We start from the raw sequence: 27,383 nt of genomic DNA, 5'->3' as shown, positions 1-27,383 counted from the left end.
AATGTTTTATTGTGAATTATGTGATAGTTTACATGGGAGAACATGAGTTTTACATTCATCCTATCATATATCATTTCATTGCCATGGTTACAATTCCCTCCATGCATCATCAACCAACCAAAGGGTATACACTACAAGCCTGCCCACTGGTCATCAGCACACAGCCCCTCTCCCTCTCTGGGTCTAAAGTACCCCCAGCTGCTCCATCTCTCTACGTCATTGTCTCTGCCTCCATCTCAGGCATCACTGCTTCTCTGGGTAGGGTCCTGCTCTCCTCTCTTCTCCCTTGATGGTCCCAGGGACCTCCGCTCCTAGACTGAAAAGTTAATCACTCCCCTTCTTGCTACAAAATGTCTGCCTTTACATTTCCAACCCTCACAATCAGTCCTGATAACAATTATTCACTATTGTATCACGAGAGACCTATCCGCATTTCATTTCATCAGCTCCGCCTAGACAGATTGGATACTACTCAGTGGAAATTCTACCTTCCTCCACACCCTCTGGATCTAGTGAACCATCAACCTTTTTGAGCACTTAACCATTTGTGCCACAGGGACTCTTGAAGAAAATATGGAAGGATAAATAATTTAAGATAAAAAGGGCAGCATTTTTCCAAGGACAAAAGTTCAGAAGGGTGAGGAAAGGAGGAATGGAAACAGGAAACACAAGGAAATGGGATAAGACATATTTCATTGTGAGGATTGTAGTCAATGAAATGAGGCAAAATGTGTATGAATTGTTGAATGGAAAACTGATCTTCTCTGTAAACCTTCACCCAATTCACAATAAAAAAGAAAAGAAAAATTTTGAGAATGATAACCCTAGTATGAGGGAGCCAGAGGACCAAATGCCATTTGCCGGCAAAGAATTGGAATTTTCATCCTACTTTCATTCTGGTACATTTTCTTGGTTACTCATAAAGAGAGATTCAATTTGGTTTGAGTATAAAACATGTCAATGCCATGCTGAACCACGTGCCTTGTATCTTCTACAAACCCTCTGTAGTAAGAAAATGAAATCTTCGTAGCTAAGGCTAACCAACCATGTTATAAAAAAGTCAGTGGCCATGAGTATATATGTGTGCGGCCTTTAAGATGGTGAGCATGAAATGATTGCCTAAGAACACTTCTGATTTTTCATTGTAAGGGACAAATCAACAAACTATTATTATATTATACTTACTATATGCCAGTCCCTCTTCTAAGGCTAGAAATATTAGCTAATTTAATCCTGTTAATAACTCAGTAAGTTAAGTACCATTATTACCTGATTTTAGAGATGATGAAATTTAGGTATAGGGAGGTAAAGTCACCTCCCAAGGTCACACAGCTAGTAAGCAGAGGAGCCAACTGGACCCAGAATCCTAACCACCACATTCTACTGCCTCTCTTCCTTAATAACAGTAGACAGGAAGAACTACTCCAGTCAAAAAGTTACTCTTTGGCTAAAGACGCAGGATCAGGCCCTTGCATGGCCACAGAGCTCACAAAACTTGGAGTCAGATTCCCAGAAAATATATAAAGAATTAAGTTAGATAGAAGAGTACTGATGTGTGTGTGTGTGTGTTTAAGTGCTGTTAAGTTGGTTCTGACCCACAGTGACCCTGTATAGGGTTTCCGAGGAGTGGATGGTGGTTCAAACTCGACCTTGAGGTTCAAACTGACCTTGTGGTCCAGCACATTATCCTGCAGCACCACACTAAATCCCTGAGCATAGAGAGTGAGTAGCCAGTGGTATGAAAGGGAACAGAGGCCTTAAGCAATACCAGTGACAATTACTCATTAATAATGGAGAACTTGAGACAATCAGTTGACAACAGTCAGGATTCTGATATAAGAAAGCTACAGATAATCAGGAAAAAGAAACTACCAGCTGCTCTGCGGGAGAAAGATGAGGCTTTCTACTCCCGTAAAGATTTACACCCTCGGAAACCCTGTACAGGGTCGCTATGGGTCGGAACCAACTCGACAGCACTTAACAACAACAACAACAACAATAAGTTCTTTTGTGATTTTTATAAAGTCCTGTGTGTGTATCTTCTGATTAGAAGACTGGACTGAAATGACCTTCCTAACTCTTGTTTTGTTGTTGGTAAGTGCTGTTGAGTCAATTCTGACTCATAGTCCCTGTATAAGGTTTCTGAGGAGCGGCTGGTGAGTTTAAACCACTGGCCCTGTGGTTCAAACTGGCTTTGCGGTTCAATACTTATCCTACAGTGCCACACCAGGACTCTTGTTGTTGTTAAGTGCCTTCAAGTTGATTTAGACTCATAGTGACCCTGTATTGGGCTTCCAAGGAGCAGCTGGAGGATTTGAACTGCTGAGTTTGTTGTTCGCAGTCCAGAGCTGATCCTATAGCACTACACTAGGAGTCAAGGACTCCTGTTAGTGGTAACAAAATAACAAAGATTATTTCTGTGTAGGTGTGCTGCTCATTCCTTGTTTGTGCTGGAAAGGCGAGGCTGATGAAATGAAGGCAGGCTTTAGGGTTTCCAATAGGCAGGTACGTACTAGATCCTAGGGACCTGGATCATCCATGTCATGTTGGGGCAGTAGATGCGATTGCGGACAAACCAGGTTGAGAGCTTGTTCCACTCTTCAGGGCTGCGGCCATAGATTGACAGGCGAGGCTCAGCATGCTGGTACTTGGCATCCACCAGATCTGTGCCTACCTCCTACAAAACCAAGAGAAGAGTCCCAAACCAGGAATTTCCATGGGTCCCTTAGGGACCTACAGCTGGGTCTAGGAAGAGGAGATGGATACGAAAAACTGAGGCAATGTGGAAAGAAGTAGGAGGCAAGAAGATCAAAGGGAAGCGAGAGTAGAAGGGAGTCTAGTGGGGATAAAAGACTCACAGAAGGTGAAGGAGATAAAAGTATGAAAAGGTCAGATTAAGGGTGATAAAATAACCAGGGTGCCTGCGAAAGTACCCCAACTTTTCAAAGTCTCTCGACCTCCCAAAAGACACATCTCCTAACTCCATATGTTATTCTTGCTTCCTGAAGCACTCAACTGAAAGGTCAATTTGAACCACAAGGTCAGTGGTTCAAACTCACCAGTCGTTCCTTGGAAACCCTATACAAGGTCGCTATGGGTCGGAACTGACTTGACAGCACTTAACAACAATAAGAATGCACAGGCATCGTGAAGATGAGGATGGATCCTGATCTTAACTCTTCCTGCACCGGTCAACTTCCAAAACCTGAAAGAGTTGGGTCCCTAATTAATCCCAGCTCTGCGCCCTTGGCTTTTTTCTATTCTAGGAAGAGGTCTTTTGAAATTATAATAGTGGAGGTTTTAGAAAGAAAATTATTATCTTCACTAATGTAGTGTTTAGCCCTAGGAATAACACCCTGCCTTCCTCCTCTCTTCTCTCCCTTCTTTTCCTCCATCTCTTCTCCCAATCCCCAAGAAGTCAGATACCACATCCACATAGATCTGGTTGATTCTTCCTCACCTTGATGATAGTGGCAAAATATTCCCCATTAATATAATTGTCTGTCTTCAGGTAGAGTTCCCGTAACTCACTTGCTCCTACTGGATTGTATTTGTCATTGAATTTATCAAAGCGCTGAAAGGTCTGGCGGCCCTGAATCAGAAAACAGGAATACAAGTGCATAATAACCAGAACTGGCTGGATGCAGAGAGTTGAGGAATGGCTGGAAGGAACCGGGGCCAGGTAGCAGGGGAAGAGGACTGGCCTCCAAGAATAGAATTAGGACAGTTAATGATGAGTGGACCTCAAAATTGTTTTGGGATACTTTTAGTCAGCATGTTAAACCAACATGGCTAAGAGGACACCAAGAAGGGAGAGCTTACAGGAGAATGGCAAGGGGGTTCTGAAAACTAGAGTGAAATGGACATCATCTTTTCAACCTACAGCATGAACATCCAGAGAATCAACAGTCAGGTCGTAGGGATGCATTTTTAATGTAGCAAAAAGTTCCTTGAGGGTCAGATTTTTCTCTTTGGTGCTGTAGACCACTCTTTCAGCATCAACTTGGTAAGATTTCTTAATAAAGCGCAGCAGATGTTTCTGGTTCATACAGGCAGCTGCATGGATATGGGTGTCCACCTGTGTGTACATTCAGAGAACGAAAAACTAACAGTCAGCCTTTAGTGATGCTATTTTGATGAAGACAATCATGCAAGTAATTCCACTGGTGGGAGATATGACCGGCTTCAAAAAGTTCATGGGAAAATTCTGTTATCTTTCATTCCATTTCCCTGCAAACTTTTTGGAGCCCCTTTCAATAGGGTGTGACCTGACAACTGGTGGAGGTGGCCTGTGCAAGAACGTGAAAACAATCCCAGCCAGGTTAGACGACATGCATAAGAATGCTTGCTTCTCCTATATATCTGCCTTCCAACTTCCTTCTTACATGTGATCCACACAAAATTCTTGGGGACCACACCCCATGTCTGAGAAACATCTGGAAGCAAAGTAGCTAGTGCTGTGTTTAGTCCAGAAGAGAGAAAGGATTAAAATTACAGAACCGGGGTATAGTGGATGCCATTTATGAGGCAAATATTGTTATAATTACAATTTTTACAAGATGTGGCTTTGACAGCTACTCAGAGTCACATAGTTGACTGAGTTAGGACTTGGATCCAAATCTCTGCTCATATATTTCCTGTTGCCAATTCCTTGCAATCCTGGAATAGTCAGCATATGTTTTGAAAGTATTCCTAGATGATAACTTTTCACAATCATTAACTCCTTGGATATTCACAACCCTTATATGAGCTGGATTGAGCAGATATTCAGTATTTCCCAATTTTACAAATGAGGAAACTGAAACTATTTGATCACTTTCCCAGGGTCATACAGTCAGAGGTGGGAGAAAAAAGTACTTGAACAAGAATTTTGGTATCCTAGAAGTCGTTTTTGAGGCTTGGTTTGGTTTTGTTATAGTTGTTATGATAATTATAACTTTGATGCCAAGAATATGGTATACTTTTCTATGGGGACAGCTCATAGACATAATCTATCTACTTTTACTCATCCACTAAACCTGAAGAACTTGCAGACTCATCAGGAAATCAGTATTTTTGTCCTTACCAAGAAATAATGTTTTTTTTTGCTCAGGAATTCCTTTGAGCAGTTAAAATCTTTACCTTCCTACAGTTATAAAAATCTCGGTGGGGGTTATTCTTCAGCTCCTTTAACTCATCCATTTCGTTGAGCATCTCATGGACTTGGAACTTGGAGGACAGGAACTTCAGGCGCCGATGGGTATAGGTTTTACTATGAAAATAAAAATGACACAATTTTCTAAAATTACAGATATTTCAGGAAACAATCACAATTTCAAAACCATCAGATTTATCACCCATGTTGTTGTTAAGTGCTGTCCAGTCAACCTTGCGGTTCAAAGCGACTTTGCAGTCCAGCGCATTAACTCACAGCACCACAGCAGGACGCTCATAAGGAATAATTATTGGAATAAACATTTTTGGTTACTCTATAATTAATTCCACTGAAAGTATTGGGCTCCAAGAGTTTAGTCTTTTCACCAAAATCAGATCTAGTAATGAGGGAGGAATTGGGAAAACATTTTTAAAAGAGTGTCTCTGGAGGCCAAGGACCCAGACTTCAGAGTTTGCAGATTTGGGCTTGAATCTCACTCAGCCAGCAAATTACTTAACAAAACACCCAAAGTCTGGCTTTTAAAAAATGCACACAACAACAATAATTCCTCATAGAGCAATTGTGAGAAGTAACATAAACAATGTATATGAAGTGTTTAACGATTTGTGCTTACTGTTACGTGCCGTCGAGTTAGTTTCAACTCACAGCGGCCTTGTCTAGGGTTTCTGAGAAGCAGCTATTGGGTTTGAACTGTTGACCTTGCAGTTAGCAATTCAGTCAGTGCTGATCCTACAATGCCACACCAGTGTTTGAAGATCATAAGCACTGAATAAATTCTTAGTATTCAATAGTAGTTGTTATAGTGTTGTTATTGTTGTTAAAGGAGCTCTGTGGTAGCGTAGTGGTTACGAATTGGGCTGTGAACCACAAGGTCAGCAGTTCGAAACTACCAGCTGTTCCGTGGGAGAAAGATGAGGCTTTCTGCTCCCGTAAAGATTTACAGCCTCGGAAATCCTGTACAGGGTCGCTATGAGTCGGAACCGACTCCACGGCACATAACAACAACACTGTTGTTAAGTGCCATCTTCGAATTGGTTCCAACTCCTAGCAACCCTGTGTTGGGTTTCTAAGGAGTGGCTGGTGGGTCTGAACTACCCACCTGACAGTTCAAACTGACCTTGTGATCCAGTGTTTATCCTACAATGCCACACCAGGACTCATTTTGTTGTTGTTATTGTTGCCTCCGCCTCACTAAACACTTACACAGGTCCTTGAGCAATTAAAGCAAGTAAAAAATTCATATCATCTAAGAAGATGTCCAGATTTGGGTAAGCAAGTGGCTTGGGCTCATCCTTGTTGGCAGCTGCTTCGTTAGGATAGATGTAAATTACACCATCCTTCATTTTCAAGGGATAGTCCAGGTTTTCAGGAAGGTCATCAGTTCGAAAGGGGTCTTCTCCCTTCTTCATAGGAGGGGTAAAGACTTTTTCAATAAAACATAGAGTCACATATCAGCACATAGAATGAATGACCACAAAAAAATTAACCAAAGTATGAAATACTGCAAGACATCATTAACTTAGATTCCTATACTTTGTAATGTTCAATTTACAAGTTAAGGTAAAATTTGTTTTTACATTATTTTCTGACAGTGATGAAATTAGTTTAAAGTAATTGCAAAAATAATATTTCAAGTAGTGTAAGAATAATATTCAAGTTCTTAAGAAGTACTACTGACATATAAGTAATTGATAGGCTACTACTAATTACTAATTACTAATGTAGGTAATTAGGAGCTCTGGTAGCGTAGTGGTTACTAATCGGGCTGCGAACCTTAAGGTCAGCGGTTCGAAACTACCAGGTGCTCCGCGGGAGAAAGATGAGGCTTTCTACTCCCGTAAAGATTTACACTCTCGGAAACCCTATACAGGGTCGCTATGGGTCAGAACGGACTCAGTGGCACATAACAACAACAACAATGTAGGTAATTAAAGCCTTCTTGTTTACATATTTTATTAGCTTATCAAATAGTTGCATAGAAAGAAACTACAGTTAAAAAAATAAAATTAAGATCTTTACCTTACTTAAACCAACCTTTTAAATTAATTTCCATTTAGAATGGTTTTAATATAAAGTGAAACATCAAATAGATTCTTATTTATAATTTCACTTATAGTTATAAATGTTTTCCCACCTTTTAAGGCACCTATGGTTTCTGCTTAAAGAAACTGAGAAGGGATTATGTGGGTAAATTTCCCCTTCTTTCCATGGCTAACAGTTTGAACATAAGAAAGCCAAGAACAAATTCCACACTGTCAGTCTTCAAACACTCATCCTTTTACTTTCAACAGTGTGGTCATTCATGGCTCTTCAGCTGCTTTGTCTAAAGTATCAGAAAGTCTTCTGTTTGCAAGTGACGACTAAAGCAGCCAGAGAGAGAGCAGTAACATATATATATATATAAAAGTCTGCACATTTCCTATTCAAAACTGGGTGATGAGGAACACGAAAGAAGTAAAGCAGAGTATGTCGCTACATTGAATATCAAATTTCAATATCAAGTCCTTATATTTACATATACTAGAGAGATGAATAATAATTTAGGGGAAGCAGAGGCAAGAAAAACATCCTAAATATAAATATTTAAGAGGATGAGTTACCAACCTAGAGACATGTCCAATACTATTTTAATATTAAAAGGAATTGCAGAAAAGAAGTTGTAGACCTTGGTACCTTTAATCATATGACATTTGAAAGTTCAAAAATCTTAAATATTTGCCTTCCCAGAAATTCTAATTCTAGAGGTATAATCCTAAGGTTATTATAATACAACGGCACAAATGTGTTTATATAAGGTTATTTATAGATACATTTTAAAAGACCAACATAAATGCTTAAAAATAGAAATCATTTAAATCATGATAGAGTGATACACTAAAAATCTGTGCTATTATTAAAATATAATTATTTAAAATCAGTTCTTATATTTTTATAAGCAATAAGAAATGAAGCATGTACATGAAATGCTGTGAAAAGTCAAAGTGTGTCGAGTTTACTTTTATCCAGAGGATAAAGAAAGGCAGCAAACAATAGTATTTGAGCTGCACCTTGAAGGATTAGGCAGGGCTTGATCATTTGGACATACAGTAAATAAGAGAGGAAGGGAATAGCATGAAACACAGGGAATAGCATGGCAACAGAGCAGACACAAGGAATGCCTATTTATATGAAGAACAGGAATAGTTCCAACCAGAAGAAGGAGTATAAAAGGTGAAGAAGAAGTGGTAAATGTTGAAACAGGTTGAGTGGTTGAATGTGCAAGTCCAGAAAAAAAAAAAAAAAAAAGATATAGTTAGGAGATCAGAGGACAGTAAGTCTTGAATACTGTGCCAAAGATTGAATTTTGTTTTCTTGGTAATGGGGAGCAAGTAAAGGTTTTTGTTCAGAGGAGGATGTGCTTAGAGCTATATTTTGATAAGATAACTTGCATCTAAGTGAGGGTGAACTGAAAGGACAGTGAGATTGCATGTTAGCAGAATAGATAGGAAGCTATTGCAATAATCTGAACATGGGTAAACACAAGCTTAAATTAAGGAGTTTGGGGAATGGAGACAAGAGAAGGATTTTGAGGGATATTGTACAGACTGAATCAAGTGATTGAACATGTGGGGCAGGGAGTAAAATTGAGCCAATGATGATTTTTTAGACTGAATTATTTATAATTTAGGGGCATGTTTAAAATTTAATATTTAGTAGTTAAACCTAAGGATACATTCTCCATATCCTATTAGAAAATTAATTACCTGGGTAGAAGCTCTCATTTGTTACCCAAGTCTCACCCTCAATATTCCGCAAGTACTTGGAAGGAGTTTTAGGGAACCTCTGAAAAGACTTCTGCATGTATTTCTCCCGTATACACAATGCCCGATACAGACCTGTGCAAACAATCTCAAAATCTTCAACTGTAACCTGCCAAGAAAATTTCAGATTATTGGAGTCGATCCTGGGAAAATCTGAGAATTGGGTAAAACTTATCTTTGGAACTTCCCAACTGTCCTTTATGTTACAGTCCAAGGCAAACCTCACTCCACCCACCTGACCTGCAGTGTTCTCATATGACTTGGCTACTTCCTAATTGATTTAGGTACCACGTCCCCTTCAGGAGCAAGTCCTGAAGGTTTTCTAGATCTTTTCCATCTATCAAAACTTACCTTCCACTAGAAGCCAAGTTTACATATGAAATTAATCATTACATCCAGAAAGTTTAGCTAACAAAATTCTCCTATAGAGCCTACACAGAGTCTTGAGAGAGCAAAGGAGTAAGTATCAGGAGAGATGGCATATCTGTGAATTTTCTGCCCAAATGCCTATTTGCAGTATAGACCTATGCTTAGAATAAACATTAAGTCACAGGTGGAATTCCAAGGCCCACCCCAAGCTGCTCCCAGACAGGACAGGCTGTGCAAATGTGTCACTGAATTTCCCATTACAACAGTTATTACACAATCAATGAATGTACGTAAGTAGCCACTCAACTGAGATATGACATTTTCTTTGTGCTTCCTTTATTAGAATAGCAATAGAAGCTCCGGCAGTGGATATGAAGTGATAAATAAAATAACCCCAATTCCTTTGAATAACTCAGTAATAGAAAACTAAAACAATAAGAGTGGATTAAAAAAATGAGATGGGGCAATCTGAACTTTTTATGCATTCCCCACTGAAATGCTGAGGTGAAGAAAGGAAATCGTTAAAGTCCAGGTCAAATGTGTTACCATCTTCAAATACATCAGTGATTTCTTTGTTTATTGTTTGAATCACCCTGGGGAATGTAAGCCACACAAAGGCAGTACATCATTCATCTTGTTCATCTTTGTGCCACAGGGTCTAGTGCAGTGCCTAAAACATATTACACACTCAATGTTTTTTAAATAAATGAATGAATGAATTGTGTTACCCTAAAAACAAAACGAAACAAAAAACTTGCCTTCCCTGAAGTTCATTCCCTTACAGCTTTATAGTTTGCTTGCTTTATACTAGCTACCCCCCACTCATCTGTCAGTTTGTCATATTGTGGTGGCTTTCATGTTGCTGTAATGCTGGAAGCTATACTACAAGTATTTCAAATACCAGCAAGGTCATCCAAGGTGTACAAGTTTCAGCAGAGCTTTCAGGCTAAGTTCCGACTCATAGCAACCCTATATAGGGTTTCCAAGGAGCAGCTGGTGAGTTTGAATTGCTGACCTTTTGGTTAGCAGCCCAATGCTTTTCCTATAGCACCATACCAGAACTCCAAGAGCAGACTAGGAGGAAATAATAAGCAGTTCACATCTGAGGGATTAGTCACTGAAAACCTTATGAATAGCAGTGGAACATTGTCTGATATAGTGCTGAACATGAGGCACATTGGAAGACATACAAAATATTCCTGGGGGAAAAATGCTTCCTCACAGTAGAGGTGACCTTAATGATGTGGGTGGAGCTAAATTTGGGGGATTTTTGTTTGCTTATGGGACATGACTCAAAATGAAAAGAAACACTGCAAATATCTACTAATAATTGGAATGTGGAATGTATGAAGTAGGAAAGTAGGAAAATTGGAAGTTGTCAAAAATAAAATGGAACACATAAGATTGATATCCTAGGAATTAGGCTGGGCCTCTCTAGCCCCAGGCAGTGCCAGCTGCTGCTTGGTGGTGCCAACTCCATTGCCAGAAAATGGGCTCCTGGCAGCCCTGTTGGCCCTGTGTCCATCCCTGCCTCCTCTGGCCTTGCCGGGCCAACAACACTGTAGGGGCCACTGCTGGAGATTGCAGAACAGGAGTGAGTGGATTGAGAGGCAAGAAAACATTCCCATTGCAGAAGACTACTGGTGATTCACAAAGACAAAGACAGAAGCAACTGTGGCCATACAGCCCAAGCACAGCCATAACTTTTCAGTACCACCAATTGGGCCAGAGTCAATACCAATTGCTATATACCAGATCAATGAACACAACCTTCAGCTAAATTCACACTAAACTGAACTTCATGAATAGCAGAGAACAGTGCACAAACTCATCTCTTGATCACACATACTAGAAGGCAGTTGGTAAGTGCCAAAGAACACACCAACATATTTTCATCAACTTAATACAAATGCAATGACACCACAATGCCTTGGAAACAACAGACAATCACTGTTCACATAAAATTTTTTTTTAAAAAAGAGTAGCTCAAACAAATGACCAAGAAGCAGAGCACAAAAATGTTTTTGAGGAAAAAGATGTACTGGAACTGCCTGAAAAGAGCTCTGGAGATGGATATTTAGGTGCTTCCAAACTATTGACAGAAGGTTGAGGAAAACAAGGAAGAATTCAGAAAAGTGATATGGGAAAAATCAAACAAAATAGATTAAGGATTGGTGACAATACAAAACCTGCAAACAGAAATCCAGAAAATTAACACTAAAATATCAGAAATGGACAATACACGAAAGAGTAAGAGAGTAGATTTGAATCAATGTGAACCAGAATTAGTGATCTGGAAGATAAATCTCTCAATACTAGTAAGATAGAAGAAAAATCAGGGAAAAGGATGAAAAAATCCAAAGAAAGCCTAAGATTCATGTGGGACAAGAAGAAGAGGAACAACCTACAGGTGACTGGAATTTCAGAACAGAAAAAGACAAACAAAACACAGTGAAGATAGCCAAAGAAAAATTCCCGAACACCATGATAGATGAGAAGATAAGCATTCGAGAAGCTAAATGAACCCTAGGCAGAATAGATCCTAAAATAAATCACCAAGATACATTATGATCAAACTCTCCAAAATCAAAGACAAGGAAAGAATCCTGAAAGTTGCTCGAGAAAAATGAAATGTTACCTACAAAGGAAAACCAATAAGATTATGCACTAATTTCTAAGCAGAAACCATGAAGGCAAGAAGGCAATGGGGAGACATATAAAACTCTACAAGAAAAAACTGCCAACCAAGAATAATATACTTAGCAAAGCTGTTCCTCAAATATGGTGGCAAATTCGAATATTTACAGATAAAGAGAAATTAAAGGACTTTGTAAAAACAATCCAACTCTCCAAAATATACTAAAGGGAGTGCTTTGGACTGAGAGTCAAAAAGAGCAGACAACAACCAGAGATTGACATACATGGCAAATTCAGTCTAGATATGTAAGTGTCCAGAGTAGAACAAAACTACAACATTGAAAACAGGGACTCAGAGATGTCAATTTATGATCAGGACTACTACAAAGCAAAGGAAAGTAAAAGTATAGTTACAAAGTTCCAGGTGGTGAGGAGGTCAGGTAGATTTCAAGATAAAACAAACTATTTTAAAATGAGGAAGAAATTAATAAAATACAGGATAACTTCAAAGAAACTTAATACCCCTTTATACCAAATCAAGAAAAGGAAAATCCATGAAAGTTTTGTGAACATTAAAACTATGAGCAAATTGACAAGAAAAAGCACAGAAAATGAACTCAACACAGGAAAGCATACAGAATAAATAAACCAGAAACCACAAAAAACACACAGCAAAATGACTCCAATCAATTCATATCTATTAATAATTAATTACACTGAATGCCAATGGACTAAATGCACCAGTCAAGAAACAGAGAGTAGCAGAATTGTAAGAAAACAGGATCCTTCAATATGCTGTCAACAAGAGACACACTTTACACACAAAGACAAACATAGATTAAAAATTAAAGTATAGAAAAAATATATCAAGCTAATTGCAATAAAAATGAGCAGGAGTGGCAATATTAATCTCTGATAACATAAACTTCAAGGCAAAAACCAACTTAAGAGAAAAAGAAGGACATTATCTCATGATTAAAGTGTCAGTTGAACAAGCAGATATAATAAAATATCTATGCTCCCAACGAAAACGCCCCAACATACATAAAGCAAACTGTAATAGAATTGAAAAAAGAAATAGGCAACTCTACAATAATAGTCAATTCCTGGTGCCTTGTTCTTTGCCAATTCCTGTACTTTGGACTTCCTCCTCAGTATCATTTGCTCTTGATCATATGCTACCTCCTGAAACGGTTGAACATTAACCATTTCCTTTTGGTACAGTGACTCTGTGTTCCTTCCATCTTCTCTTGATGCTTTCTGCATCACTCAATAATTTGCCCAGAGAATCTTCCAACAACGAAATTCAAGGCTTGAATTTTTTCTTCAGTTCCCCCAGCTTGAGAAATGCTGAGCGTGTTCTTCCTTTTTGGTTTTCTGACTCCAGATCTTTGCACATTTTGTTGTAATATTTGGCTTTATTTTCTCGAGCTGATCTTTGAAATTTTCTGTTCAGCTCTTGTACCTCCTCATTTCTTCCATTTGCTTTAGCATCTCTATGCTGGAGAGCAAGTTTCAATGTCTCTTCTGACATCCATTTTGACCTTTTCCTTCTTTCTTCCTTCTTTCTCGATTTCTTAATGACTTTTTGATTTCTTCATTTATGATGTTCTTGATGTCATCCCACAACTCTTCTGGTCTTCTTTCTTTAGTGTTTAATGTATCTAATCTGTTCTTCAGATGATCTGTAAATTCAGGTGGGATATACTCAAGGTCATATTTTGGCTCTTGTTGACTTATTTTCATTTTCTTCAGCTTCAGTTTGAAGACAGCTATCTAGCCGACTGATTGGAAGAGATCCGTATTTGTGCCCATTCCAATGAGAGGTGACCCAACAGAATGTGGAAGTCATCAGACAATCTCTTTGATATCCCATGCGAGTAAAGTTTTACTAAAGGTAATATAGAAACAGGTGTTGTTTCTGTATTGTTGGTTACTGGTGGGGTTGGGGTGGGGGTGTTAGGCGGAGGTGGAGGTGGAGAGAGATGACGGTAGAGCACAGGGTAGGGAGCAGACACATCATAGTTCGGGTGTTGGGGAGGGCAATACACAAGAAAGCGGAGGGGATGGAAGAGCAATGTATATGAGAGAACACTGAGACAGGTTTGCATGCGCTAAATGGGACAGAGGTAAATAGTGATGCATGCTCAACGTTGGAACAACAGGGCTCTGTATATAGGGATTGAGGCATAGTTTCAAGAGGGGAAATAATACTAAGATGTTTGACTGTCTTATGAATATTGGTTTCCCTTGCCGACTATTATAAAATAGACATTTGATTGGGGTAGAAAGGAATGTTGGGAAACAGGATTACAGAAAGTTTGTAAGCCCGTCTTCAAGCCTATAACTGATTGAAATACCTAAAAGGGGTTCTAGAACTTGCCCAGTGAAATAGATCTCTTGTGGATCCTTTGCATAGTATAGGACCTCAGGTGGAGTCCTGAGTCCCATCCAGAACCTTCAGATGTGGGACATTTCCACTAGAAAGGAAAAGCAGATCAGCCTGGAACAGCTACCATGACTGAAGATACATCTTCAAAAAAAGATCATCAGGAAAACCCCAGAACAAAAATGGCAGTACAACTGGCTACTACAAGAATAAGGAAGCTGTTCACTGGAAGCCATCAAGGCAAGCAATCAAGTTCCTTCAAGATAAACCCTCCTATAAGATTGAAACTCAAAGAGAACACATGAGCAGGCATGTAAGCTTGCTGATGACCATATTGGTCTACTGGTGAGTGGAGGGGGAAAGGCATCAATGAAGACATGGGCTGAGTTCTACCACAGTCCATTGACTCCCATTGACCTGGAGATGAGAGAGAGAAGAGGAAGGGCTGGTTGATCCAAAGTGTGGTGAGACCTGGGGACTCCTGAGCCCATGGACAAGGACATAGCCACAGTGGGCTAGAGTTGAGAGTGAAGCATACAGTCAATATGAAGTGAGGGGAGATGCACAAGAACCCCCAAACTTGCAGATAGTACCCATCTGACCTAGCCTTGATGGTTTGATAATCAGAACTCGACTAGAGGAAGATAAATTTTTTTTTTTAATAAAGGAAACGAAGGTAAAGTGCTACAATTTGATGAACTTGACCTATGCATGGAGGTTGTTGTTGTTATGTGCCGTGGAGTCGATTCCGACTCATAGCGACCCTGCACAGGGTTTCCGAGGATGTTAATCTTTACGGGAGCAGAAAGCCTCATCTTTCTCCCGCGGAACCGCTGGTAGTTTCGAACTGCTGCAACTCTAAATACCAAAAGAGCAGGAAGGAGTCTTCATATCAAGTATCAATGTACGCTTTGTATACAGGGTACATAGACATTGGCTACCTAAAATGATGGGGCGATAAAGGCTTGAAGTAACTGGTTTCCAAGTTTTCAAGAGGGAGTTTAGTTTAAGAGTGTTGGGGGAGAGAAAGAGTCCCCACTAAATAATTTTCATCTTGTCTAGATGGGTCTGGTTAAAAGAGATGGGGATAAGATTCTTATGATTCAATAGTGAATAATTGTTATCATAACTAATTGAAACTGTCACAATTGTAAAGGTGGAAGTTTTGTAACAAAAACAGGGGAGTAGTTAATCTTACAGTCCAGAAACAAAGGACCCTAGGACCATCAAGGGAGAGAGCAGAAGCAGAATGCAAGACTTTATCCAGAGAAGCAGTGATACCAGAGATGGAGGCAGAGATGGGGACATGGAGAGAGGAAGCAGCTGAGGACCGTAAATTTATGGGAAGAGAGGGACTAAGAGCTGGTGGCCAGGAGGCAGACTTGTAGAATGTGCCCTTTGGTGATGTAAATTATTATATATGCCTGAGTGTTTAAATAAAAAAGAGCTAAAGTGAATAGAGAGAAATTCTGTTATCTGATGATACATGGAGGGGGTTATAATCATTGTAATGAACCAAGGTTTATGATTTGCTGAATGTAAAACTAATGATCTGCCCTATAAAGTTTCACTCAATTAACAATAAAAACTTAAAAAATATATACAAGACTATTATTGTAAAAGCTTAAGAGAAAATTTTCAGACAAAAAGAAACTTTTTTATTATTATTACCAGGAGTGGAAAGGAGGGTAGAGTAATTCACAAGCTAGAGAGTAGACACAGGTTAGCTTGGGTGATGGGAAGGACAATGTAGAGGAATGGGGAAGCAATATACAAGAAGAGGGAGGGTGGCAGAAGAATAATGAGCATAGAAGAAAACACAGGGAGGTATGCATGGGCTAATGGGAATAGATGTATAGGGTTCTGTACATAGCTACATGGAATGAGACACAGGCTGAATGGGTAAGATAGGAAGAGTGAGCCATGTATATTTTTAGTTCCCACATGTCTAAGTTTGAAAGAGAAAAAAAGAAACATCCTTTGATGGTTGCAAGGGGTATGAGGGAAGGAAGAGCAGTTCACTGGTTAAACTGTAGACACATGTTAACTTGGATGATGGGGAGGGCAATATGCAAGAAGATGGAGGTTAGTAGAAGTATGATGAAGACAGGTAAAGACATGGGGTTATATAAAGGCTAAAGGGAGTAGAGGTAAATAATGCTGTATTTGCAACCTTGGTGCAACAATATTCTGTTGGATAGATACATGAACAGAAACATGCTGAATGATTATGGAAAGAAGAATAAAATGTGAGTATATGTGTACGTGTGTATATACATATATATGTGTATTTGTATATGTGTTTATGCTTTTATGTGTGTATGTATACATTTATATGTCCCACAGATATTTTTCCCCATTGTTGTTGATTTCAATTCAGAGCACTATTATATAGGGTTTCCCAGGAGCAGCTGGTGGGTTTGAACTGCCAATCTTGGGGTTAGCGTCCAGCGCTTATCCTACAGTACCATACCAGGACTCCATTTTTTCCACAGAATCCTTCAATATTGCAACTCAAGTCTTGAATTTTTTTCTTCAGTTCTTTCAGTTTGAGAAATGCTAAGTATGTTCTACCCTTTTGATTTTCTAACTCCAGGTTTTTGTGCATTCTATTATAAAACTTGACTTTGTTTACTCAGGCTGGGGACTGTAGACCCAGAGAGGGAGAGGGACTGTGTGCTGACCACCAGGGGGAAGGCTTGCAGGGTATACAATTTGGTTGGTTGATGTTGCTTGGAGAGGATTGTAACTATGGCAATGAAATGATATATGATAGGATGAATGTAAAGCTAATATTCTCCCATGTAAACTATCACATAATTCACAGTAAAACATTTTTTAAAAATTTTCAGAAGAGACTCTGAAACCTGCTTTTGAGCATAGAGAAGCTAAAGCAATGATAAGAAATGAGGAAGTAAAAGAGCTAAACAAAAATTTCAAAGGGCAGCTAGAGAAAACAAAGTCAAGTATTATAATGAAATATGCAAAGACCTAGAGTTAGAAAACCAAAAGGGAAGAACATGCTCAGCATTTCTCAAGTTTAAAGAATTGAAGAAAAGAGTCAAGCTTTAATTGCAATATTGAATGATTCCATCGGGAAAATATTGAATGATGCAGAAAGCATCAAAAGAATATGGAAAGAATACATTGTACCAAAATGAAATGGTCAGTGTTCAACCATTTCAAGAGATAGTATATGATCAAGAACTGATTGTACTAAAGGAAGAAGTCCAAGCTGCACTGAAGGCATTGGCTACACACAAGTCTCCAAGAATTGACAGAATACAAATTGAAATGTTGAAACAAACTGACTAATTCAGCACTGGAGCCATTCAGTCGTCTATGCCAAGAAATTTGGAAGTCAGCTATCTTGGCCAACTGATTGGAAGAGATACATATTTGTGCCCATTCCAACGAGAGATAACCCAACGGATTGTGGAAATCAGCTAACAATATAATTAATATTACAGGCAAGTAAAATTTTGTTGAAGATAATTTTAAAATGGTTGCAACAGCACATGGACAGGGAACTGCCAGAAATTTAAGCCATATTCAGACAAGGACGTAGAATGAAGGACATTATTGCTAACATCAGATGGATCTTGGCTGAAAGCAGAGAACACCTGAAAGATGTTTACTTGTGCTATATTGACTACGCAAAGGCATTCAACTGTGTGTATCATAACAAACTATGAATAACATTGGGAAGAAAGGGTATTTTTGAACCTTTAATTATGCTCATGAGGAATCCATACCAAGAAGCAATTGTTAAAGCAGAGTAAGGGGATACTGAATTGTTTAAAATCAGGAAAGGTGTTGTATCCTTTTACCATACTTATTTAATCTGTATGTTGAGCAAACAATCTGAGAAGCAGAATTATATGAAGAAGAACAAGGCATCCGGATAGGAAGAAGACTCATTAACAATCTGTAATATGCAAATGATACAACCTTGCTTACTGAAAGTGAAGAGGACTTAAAATACTTATTAATGAAGATCAAAGACTGCAATCGTCAATATGGATTACATTTCAATGTAAAGAAAACTAAAGTCCTCATAACTGGACCAATAAATAGCATCATGATAAATAGAAAAAGATTGAAGTTGCCAAAGACTTCATTTTGCTTGGATCCACATCAACACTCATGGAAGCAGCTGTCAAGAAATCAAACAACATATAATTGCATTAGCAAATCTGCTGAAAATGACCTCTTTAAAGTGTTAAAAAGCAAAGATATTAGTTATAGGACTAAGGTGCACATGATCCAAACCATGATACTTTTAATAGCCTCATTATGCATGTGAAAGTTGGAAAATAAATAAGGAAGACCAGAGAAGAAACAATGCATTTGAATTATGGTGTTCAAATTAGAAGAATATTATGGAGACAAATATTAAAAGTACCATGGATTGTCAGAAGAATGAACAAATCTGTGTTGGAAGAAGTACAACCAGAATGCTCCTTGGAAGCTAAGATGGTGAGATTTCCATCTCTCATCCTTTGGACATGAAGTTACTAGAAAAGGACATCATATTTGGTAAATTGGAGAGTCAGTGAAAAAGAGGAAAACCCCCGATGAGATGGATTGACACAGTGGCAGCAGCAATGGGTTCAAATGTAACAACAATTGTGAGGATCGCACAGGACTGGACAGTGTTTCATTCAGTAGTGCAGAGGGTCAATATGAATCAGAATCAACATGAAGGCATCTAACAACAACAACAATTCCTTTTACTTTTCTTTGTTATTTGGATACAGACTTAATCTAGGTGGAACATTGTTCAGCCACATCGAGCCAACAGGTAAAGGAACAGCTTTTTTAGAGGACTCCTTGACTTCTGCATGCCTCATCCTAGTCCAGCCTTCTCTGCTACTCCTGTTTTCATTTCTACCAAATACATGGATATCAAGTCTGTTTTCTAATATCTATGTGCTTTTGAACCCTGGAGCTGTCTCCAATTTCCAAACTTGGCTTTTCATGTACAAATACTTAAGATTAAACATTTCCTTTCAACTATTTAGCATCTAAGATCCCTGCCTTAGAATTCTGCCTGTGCAGAGTCACCTGTGTTAAATGAATAAACAAGTCTGGTGTGCATTTCATTGCTCTGCTACTTTTAAGTAGCTTTGGATTGATCCTAAATGGTTCAGTTACATGAGAAGAGATCTGAGGTCATTAAAACTATATTGGGATCATTGACTGATGGCTAAACAGCAGTTTCATCAATATGATACTGATTCAGCAAGTCCATGTGGCAGAGAGTTAGGAATTGGCCAACCCTTATGGATAGGACAGGAGATCAAGTTATTGTGATATGACTTTACTAGCCCTGTGGCATACTAGAATCTGTTCCAAGCAGTAATCTACTGCGCAAGCATATGCAGTGAAATTGGAGAGGACAGTCAGACAGAAAATAGCCCTGTTGGAATTTTCTAACCTCTCATCTCCCTTCTTTTTCTCTGGTCTCTTTCTCTTTTCCCTTTCATTCTACTGACTTGTTTTCTTTGGTTCTTTCCTGCTATCTACAGTCGTTCTCTCTATTGCAGGTCTCCACAGGGTCTATCTTTACCAGAGAACCACCTGTGTCTCCCCAAGTCTCCGGTTCCTGCTTTGTTCTGTCATCAGTGAGACTAGACCACCTTCTACTCTCTTTGGTCCTTTTTCCAAATTCTGTCCACTGAATTCTGTAATATATACATATTCTCCATGTGCAAGCAAAAGAGATGAAGAAGGAGAAATTATGTTAGAGATAAAAACAACAAAGAAATGTTAGACATAGCATGCTGTTTTTAAGTGCCGTTGAATTGGTTTCCACTCATAATGACCCTGTATAGGATTTCTAAGGAGAAGTTGGTGAGTTTGAACTGCCGACCCTGTGGTTCAAACCGACCTTGCAGTCCAGTGCTTTGTCCCACAGCACCACACCAGGAACTCCAAGACATAGCATATTATTATTGAAATGAAATAATGAAGTATGAAACAAGGCAGGTGACATGACACCTTTCTCAACAGGAAGAACAGAAGCTAGAATAGTCATGCTGAATGATTCCCAGCATTTACACCTGAGTGGCAAGAAGCAACTCACCCCAGAGGCATAATCGCCTGTGATCTGCACTCTCTGGAAATCAGGCACAGTCTGGTAGGTTGGAGAGGAATAAATGTATTCATCAATGTAGGACAGTTTGGTGGAAGATGCTTCACTTAGTGGAAGAGACAAATTAACAGTCTTCCGGCCTTGGAATCGCTTTTTTCTATGTTTAAAAAAAAAAAAATAATAATAATGAATTTCATTTTCACCACAAGCTTCATTGGGATAGATTGATATTTCAGTGAAGAATTTCATTTGAGGATAAAAAGTGAATATTACAATATGGGCTGTATGTCAGAAATAGAATCCAGCCATACTGGAAGAAGAATCACTAAGAACATGACAATGTCCCTTTACCTGCTATACCTTAGGGAACCTACTAGAGGACCTTTAGCATTAGATCATTCCTCACAGGCAGTCTACTAGAAGAAAAGCCAGTCTAGGCAACTATAGTAACTCAGACTATGCCAGTTGCTACCTGTGCTATTTTATAGATATTCCTTAAATTCTCCATCTCAAATTAAAAGGTGTAATAATACCTACCTTATAGGATTTTTGTGAAATTTAATGTATATAAAATGGCTAGAAAAGTGCCTATAGCCTATAAAGTGCTTAGTCAATATTATTTCCTCAAACCAACAAGTATTTTTGTTTCTACTTTGATCCAAGTTCTAGGTCATGTAGTGTGGGAGTTGCCAAAGAAGGTGAAACATTGTTTTTTCCTTAATAACATGAAGTCAAGAGAATGACAGCAGCAAGATCTTTTTCATGTGAGGCTGGGGAGGGTGCTGTGAGGAGTGGGCTGCAAGTAAGTGGTCAATACAGGAGAACCCCAACTGATGATGTGCCCTGTAAACTTTCACTCAATCCACAATAAAAAACTTAAAAAAAAAAAAAAATACAGGAGAACCCCAGTAGTGAAGTGATTAAGTGTTTGGCTGAGAACTGAAAGGTAGGCAGTTTAAACTTAATACAGAGTTGAGATGTGGCAGAAAGTAACAATGAGTCTTAGAACTTAGTTCAAATGAGGGAAAATAAACAGACTTTGCAAAGAGGGGTCTATGAAGACTGCATGGGGAAGGCAACGTGTATGCATCATAGGACATAGAATGGGAAGTGCTGTATCCCAGAGGTCAGGAGGAGGCAGGATTCATGCCAGGGAGCCCTAAGTTTAATTAGGGAAGGCGTTTGAAGCTAAAGGATCCTGAGTTCCAGTGTGTATAACCATTGTGTCTAAGTTAAGTGTGTTCACAGAGCCATCAGCCCACTTTGAAACAATTGTAGAGGTAGCTTAAGCCTCTTGTTCAAGAGAGACTTTGCCTAAACTGGGATGTGGATGAGGCTAGGAAGTCCACTGTTTTCTTCTTTTTTCAGTCATTGGTACCAAGAGCCCAAGCACAGTACAGAAGGAAAGCATTCATAATCATAGCATAGGTCTTCCACTGAGCTGAACCATCATTCAGATAGACTGAACCACATTTGCCTGGCATTCCCCCCTCCTCATGTACACTGTACTAAGACCCTTGCACACCACTTACCTCTTGCCATCTGTGGAGATGGACAGAGTTTCCTGGTGGAAAATATGTGCTTGCATCTCATGGTGAGATATTGGGCAGATCTCATCCACATCAAAGGGAGAAATCTCATGGCGGCCTCCCTCATCTTTGACTTCAGAGGCAAACACTTTTTCAGCAAAGCTACGCATTGCATCATCAATTTCTAAAGGAGGTTTTTGAATGTTAGTGTTCAAACTCTTTCCCAAAAGTTGTCTTAGAGTTTCTGTTATGTATAAGATGCAGAGCTAAGGATTGTACAGGATGCATTGTGCCCTGGCTCCACACCAGTGTCCCAGAGACAAGATGGAGCTCAATGCTTTCTCTTCTTTTAGTAGGTTCTTGTGTGAGTAGCTTGGAAATGTGCTCTCAGAAACACAGGATAGATTCGCATAGCATTTTTCAGTATGATCCTAAGGATGGTCCTTAAAATGGTATTGGAATCTTGCAGGACTAACACTTAATGAAAGGTCACCTATTACTGGCAGGGTTAGTTTTGATTTGATAGTAATCATGCAGCTCCATTCTTCCTATTAATCTATTAGTTTTCTGATGGCTTTTGAAGATGTAGGCAGAGGTACTGGTCCTTGGAAGTTTACTTCCTAGGGAGAACCAGGGATCTAAGTCATTCTGAGAAAATAAATATATACTTAAAGATCTTTATCTTTTTCAGGACAGATACTGTGTTTCTCTCACACATCACAACTTTGTATTTTTTCTATCCTGACAAACTTGGTGATATGTTGGTGTATAGTGGGCAGGCAGTTACTAAAATTTATTTCCTAGTATTGGGAAACGCATTTCCTGTGGACTTGCAGCCTCCCATAATGAATGACACCTGGAAAGTCAATTTTCCCATCCTTTAAGTGAGACATGACATTTAGCTCAACAATGAATAACTGCAAGACCCTCAGAATATAAGAGAACCAGTCTCATCCTAGAGAGTGATGATGGATATCAAGTCTCTGCATTCCATCTTGTTCTCCAGATACCTAATTGTTTCCATTGGAATAATCATTACCTCTAATACTTCTAAAAGTCTCTGGCTAGTATTTCTAGAAAAGAGCAGGTAGCAATAATGACAATGCCATAGAGTTAGTTATTTGGAGCAACATTCCCCGAAGGATGGCAAAGCAAACTGCATGCAGAGAAAGATCCCTCTGCCCCCTCACATTGATACAGACTTCCGAAAGGCCACACTTTCAATTCTAACGTATAGGTGAAATGTGTTCAAATTTTTGCTTGACACTTAACAACTCATTCACTTTCTTCTGTCTCCATTTCCTTATCTGTATCTACCCAGTTCTAGTCTAATATCTACCCAGCTTCACTCACAAGAGTGTTGTGACTTCAAATGAGATAAAATTGAAAAGCTTAAGGGAAAGAAAGTACTCAATTAAACTGAATAATGTAATATGGTAGCTTTGGTTAAACAGACTTTTGGTATTTGGGGTTAGCTTTGGACTATTAAGGCAATAATAAATAATATGACTTTGTACAGACTGAGGCATATATTGGAAATGATAGTCATTGATTCATAACTTCACCATCACTAACAGTCAATCCAGCCAATTTTAAAAACGTACCTATTACAGCATAGTTAATAAAGAATCTCACTGTGTTGGCTGAACTTCATGCATCTGTTTGCTCATTAAACTCAAGCATTTCTTGAAACTGAAAAGCATCTTTGGATGTTGTGAATAGTTCTTTGGCAAGCACCATAACTCACTAAGGAACAAATGGAACACTAAGTAGATACATTTGATGGTTTGAAAATTCCTTCATCCACCCCAAGGCCAAAGGATCCCCAGAAATAGTATCAGTCTTCACTGAGCACCACAAGCAAGCACATGCACCTCAAGGATGAGTGGCAAGTAGAAGTTAGAAGAGGCTTCAGGCATCATGAAAGGCAGGTGGAAATGGGTTAATTGGTTATGATGATGATGAAGAGGAGGAAAAGGAGGAGTATGAGAATGAGGATGACGATGTAATTGGCTTGTTATATTGGGCCTATAGCAGTACTGCTGAAGAACTCCAGAAGGATGACATGGAAATGGATGCCCCGAAACTACATACTACTTGCTTGAAAGCTAGCTTTTCCGGAACAAACATTTATCATCTGGGTCTGCCCGTATCCATTTCTATCATATTTTTAAACATTATTGTTTTTACTAAGGTTGCATCTACCTAAATCACTATAAACAGTTGAAATGTAGTAACTCTACTCTTAAAAATTAGTGTACATTATAAGCAAAAATGATATGATTGATATTTCCTTCTACTGAATCAACCAGTTGTTTTGACTTCATGCAGCCCCAGATGAAATTTGACTCCTAATTCAAGAGCTGTGCCTTTCAAAAATAATTCAGGGAGTGGTAATGGTAATGGAGAGTAAAGAGTGAGGCTGGTATTTCAAAAGAGAAGTAGATAAGATTTAGTGACCATCTGAATTCATGGAGAAAAAGACCTCAGGTTTGCGTAGATAATGGCTAATTTTTTTTCTGAGCATGTCACATTTGAGATAATGGAGCATCTATGTAGAAATGTCTTGAAGATAGGACATCTACAGTTGAGTAGAGAACAGACAAGGGACTCGGAAGAAGTAGAGTGGTGGAATGAAAAGATTACTGGAGTAGGAGTCAGAAAAGATGTCCCTGTCAGCTGGGGTGCCTTGGGCGAACCACATAATGACTAGGAACCTCAGTTTTCATCATCATAGTAGAAGAGTGTTAATAATAATAATTCCAACTTGAGAGAGTTGTTATACAGATTAAGTAAGAAACACTTTTTATAATTACCCAGTGTGATCCAAAACTTGGGGCTTATTATTATTAACACAGGACGTGCAAGATTTTTGAGAAAAGAAATATCATGCTGGCTTCTTCACCCAACAGTTCCAGAAACACATGCTTATTTCTCAGCAGTGCTATATTGATGTTTTGGGGAAACAAAGTTGTTTCACAAACAGAGGAACTCAGAGGCAGACCTACAGCAGTAGCTAAAGGCTAAATCTGATTTGAGATAAAGGGGAACATAAAACAAAAGCTATAGTTTTATTTCTAAAATGGGTTTCTATTTTATCTGGTCACAAAAAATGACAACTAAAATTTCATTTTGCACTGAAATTGAGAGCTAATAAAGGTAAGACTTAGAAGACCCGCTAGGTTAATTTATGTCAATGGAGAAGATTGTTTTATTTCAGTATATCAAATAAGTGCCCTACAAAGTTCTCTCTATAAACTGGATTCTTTTGTAGTTCAGAAATACCATGAGTTCTTTTGCTATAATATGGGGTATCTATGATCACTTTTAATTCTTGTTGACTTTCAATGGCATTATTTAATAAACACTGCTGAAAAATTATCATGTTTCTGAACTAAGGAGCAGTATCAGTTATTTAATTGATAGTTTGACAAATGGCAGGAAAAATAATCCAGATTACTCACGTTTTTCTTCAGCTGTATGAAGCAAAATACAATAAAATAAATGAACAACTTTCAGAAATCAAAATGGCTATTAATCAGTGCTCTAGAAGGAAAACATGTAGACTGGAGTAAGAAAGAGGTGTAGTGGAATGTATTATAACAGCTTCTGTTTTCCAGTTTGTCTACAATTCGCCACCATCTAAAAACCCTGGGAATATATTCATTGTACATGCCATTTTCTTTTTATTTCTAATGTCTCTTCAAAATTTATGTTTGTAATCTTTAAAAGGTGCTCTTTATAAGATATGATTTAAAAAAAACTAGACAAAACCAAAAACACCTTATGAAAAGGGATGGAAATGTTTATATGATGCTATTGTTGCTGAGTAATGTCGAGTTGGTTCCACTCATAGCGACCCTGTATAGGGTTTTCGAGGACCGGCTGGTGAGTTTGAACCACCAACCTTACACTTCAAATCGACCTTTTGGTCTAGTGCTTACCCTAACAGCGCTACACCAGGACTCCTTCCATAGGATAGATTCCTAGAAATGACTGTTGGCTGTTATTGCTAAATTGTTTTCCAAATTTAGTTGGTGGTTCGAACTCACCAGCTGCTCTTTGGAAACCCTACACAGGGTTGCTATGAGTCGGAACTGACTCGACTGCACTTAACAACAAGAACAACATCCTGTGGAAATAGTACTTAAACATGGAAAAGCCTTAGGTGTAAAGATTATTGTTAAAATGTATTTATACCCACAAAAACCTGTAAACAAGGGCTTAGTTAAGAAAATTAGTCATTTTAAGTGATGTTTAAGAGTCTGTAATGTCATGGTAAATTATTAAGTTATAATATTACACAAAAATAAATAAAAGCAGAATGTAAAATTACACGTGCACTATAATCACAGCAATGTTTAAAAATAATTTTGTATAGAGAATGGATTCAAAAGACAAACACTAAATAACATGAATGGTATCCTTAGATGATTGCATGATGGTGGTTTTATGGTTAAGGAGCTCTGGTAGCGTAGTGGTTACGAATTGGGCTGCGAACGGCAAGGTCAGAAGTTCGAAACTACCAGCCACTCCGCGGGAGAAAGATGAGGCTTTCTGCTCCCGTAAAGATTTACAGCCTCGGAAACCCTGTACAGTCGCTATGAGTCGGAATCGACTCCACGGCACATAACAACAACAACAGCTACTACTTTGCTATATTCCACACATTTTCTGAATGAGCATTTATTTTACTTTTCAGTGCATTTTCTCCCTTTTCATTTCATGTGAAACATGTACTGATTTTATACTGAAAAAGATTTACAGTTTACAACATTTTTTTTTTATTACTCTGTATACAAACCTGGATTGGGAACCACCGGAATGCATAGTTTGGGATACTGTTTCCATCATGTTCATGATTTTCTGCTAAAACTATAGCTAAAGACATTGTCTAGGAGCCGTCTCAGAATCATGGCAGCACAGGTTTTTAGATTGTTTTTACTGGACTCATCAAAATGATGTAGTTTTAGAAAATCTCCCCACTCCCCAAACTGAAAACATAACACAAACCCTTGAAAATGCCTTGTCTCTGAAATGTATGAGTAAATCTATTATGACTCCTGAGCAGGGATCATCACAGCTGATATGACAGTTAAAGAAGTGGCTGCATATGGAAACCATTGAGCTTTTCAAACACTTTTGCACACCTACCTGCAAGTTTGAACAGAGGCATTGCTGCTGGCTTCCTTGGTTCCAGGAGAGGAGGTGGTGTGAATGGCTGACTGGCATGTAAAACACCCTCATATTCATTTTGTTATTTTGCTTTGCCCCCTGAAATCGGATCCTTCTCTGCTAAAAGAAGAGAGATGAGCTTTGGGCCTATTAATAGCTTTAGGCCACTGACAGTGACAAACAGGTGAAGTCTATCTATGGTCTCTACTCTGGGATGTTGGAAAAGAGGTTT

At 38.7% G+C, this 27,383-nt stretch overlaps 1 protein-coding gene across 2 annotated transcripts in view; it reads right to left on the bottom strand.

Moving 5' to 3' along the window:
- Nucleotides 1–27,182, bottom strand: part of AMPD1 (adenosine monophosphate deaminase 1) — a 33,306-nt gene extending 6,124 nt beyond the window's left edge. Inside the window, exons 1-10 of one of the 2 annotated variants that reach the window (XM_006865879.1) lie at nt 27,131–27,182; nt 25,441–25,452; nt 21,980–22,160; nt 20,439–20,604; nt 8,899–9,064; nt 6,359–6,578; nt 5,122–5,251; nt 3,884–4,078; nt 3,461–3,592; nt 2,514–2,677 (exon numbers count right to left, since the gene is read on the bottom strand). In XM_006865879.1, coding sequence (XP_006865941.1) covers nt 2,514–2,677; nt 3,461–3,592; nt 3,884–4,078; nt 5,122–5,251; nt 6,359–6,578; nt 8,899–9,064; nt 20,439–20,604; nt 21,980–22,160; nt 25,441–25,452; nt 27,131–27,152 — 1,388 coding nt within the window. In that variant the 5' untranslated portion in view covers nt 27,153–27,182. The remainder of the gene's footprint in view (nt 1–2,513; nt 2,678–3,460; nt 3,593–3,883; nt 4,079–5,121; nt 5,252–6,358; nt 6,579–8,898; nt 9,065–20,438; nt 20,605–21,979; nt 22,161–25,440; nt 25,453–27,130) is intronic. The other variant, XM_006865880.1, reaches the window with a different exon arrangement.
- Between the last annotated feature and the right edge of the window lie 201 nt (nt 27,183–27,383).

The sequence above is a fragment of the Chrysochloris asiatica genome, unplaced genomic scaffold (assembly GCF_000296735.1).
Source record: "Chrysochloris asiatica unplaced genomic scaffold, ChrAsi1.0 scaffold00085, whole genome shotgun sequence".
NCBI lineage: Eukaryota > Metazoa > Chordata > Mammalia > Afrosoricida > Chrysochloridae > Chrysochloris > Chrysochloris asiatica.
The sequence above is the reverse complement of the archived record's forward strand: the minus strand, read 5'-3'. Positions and strand labels throughout refer to the sequence as shown.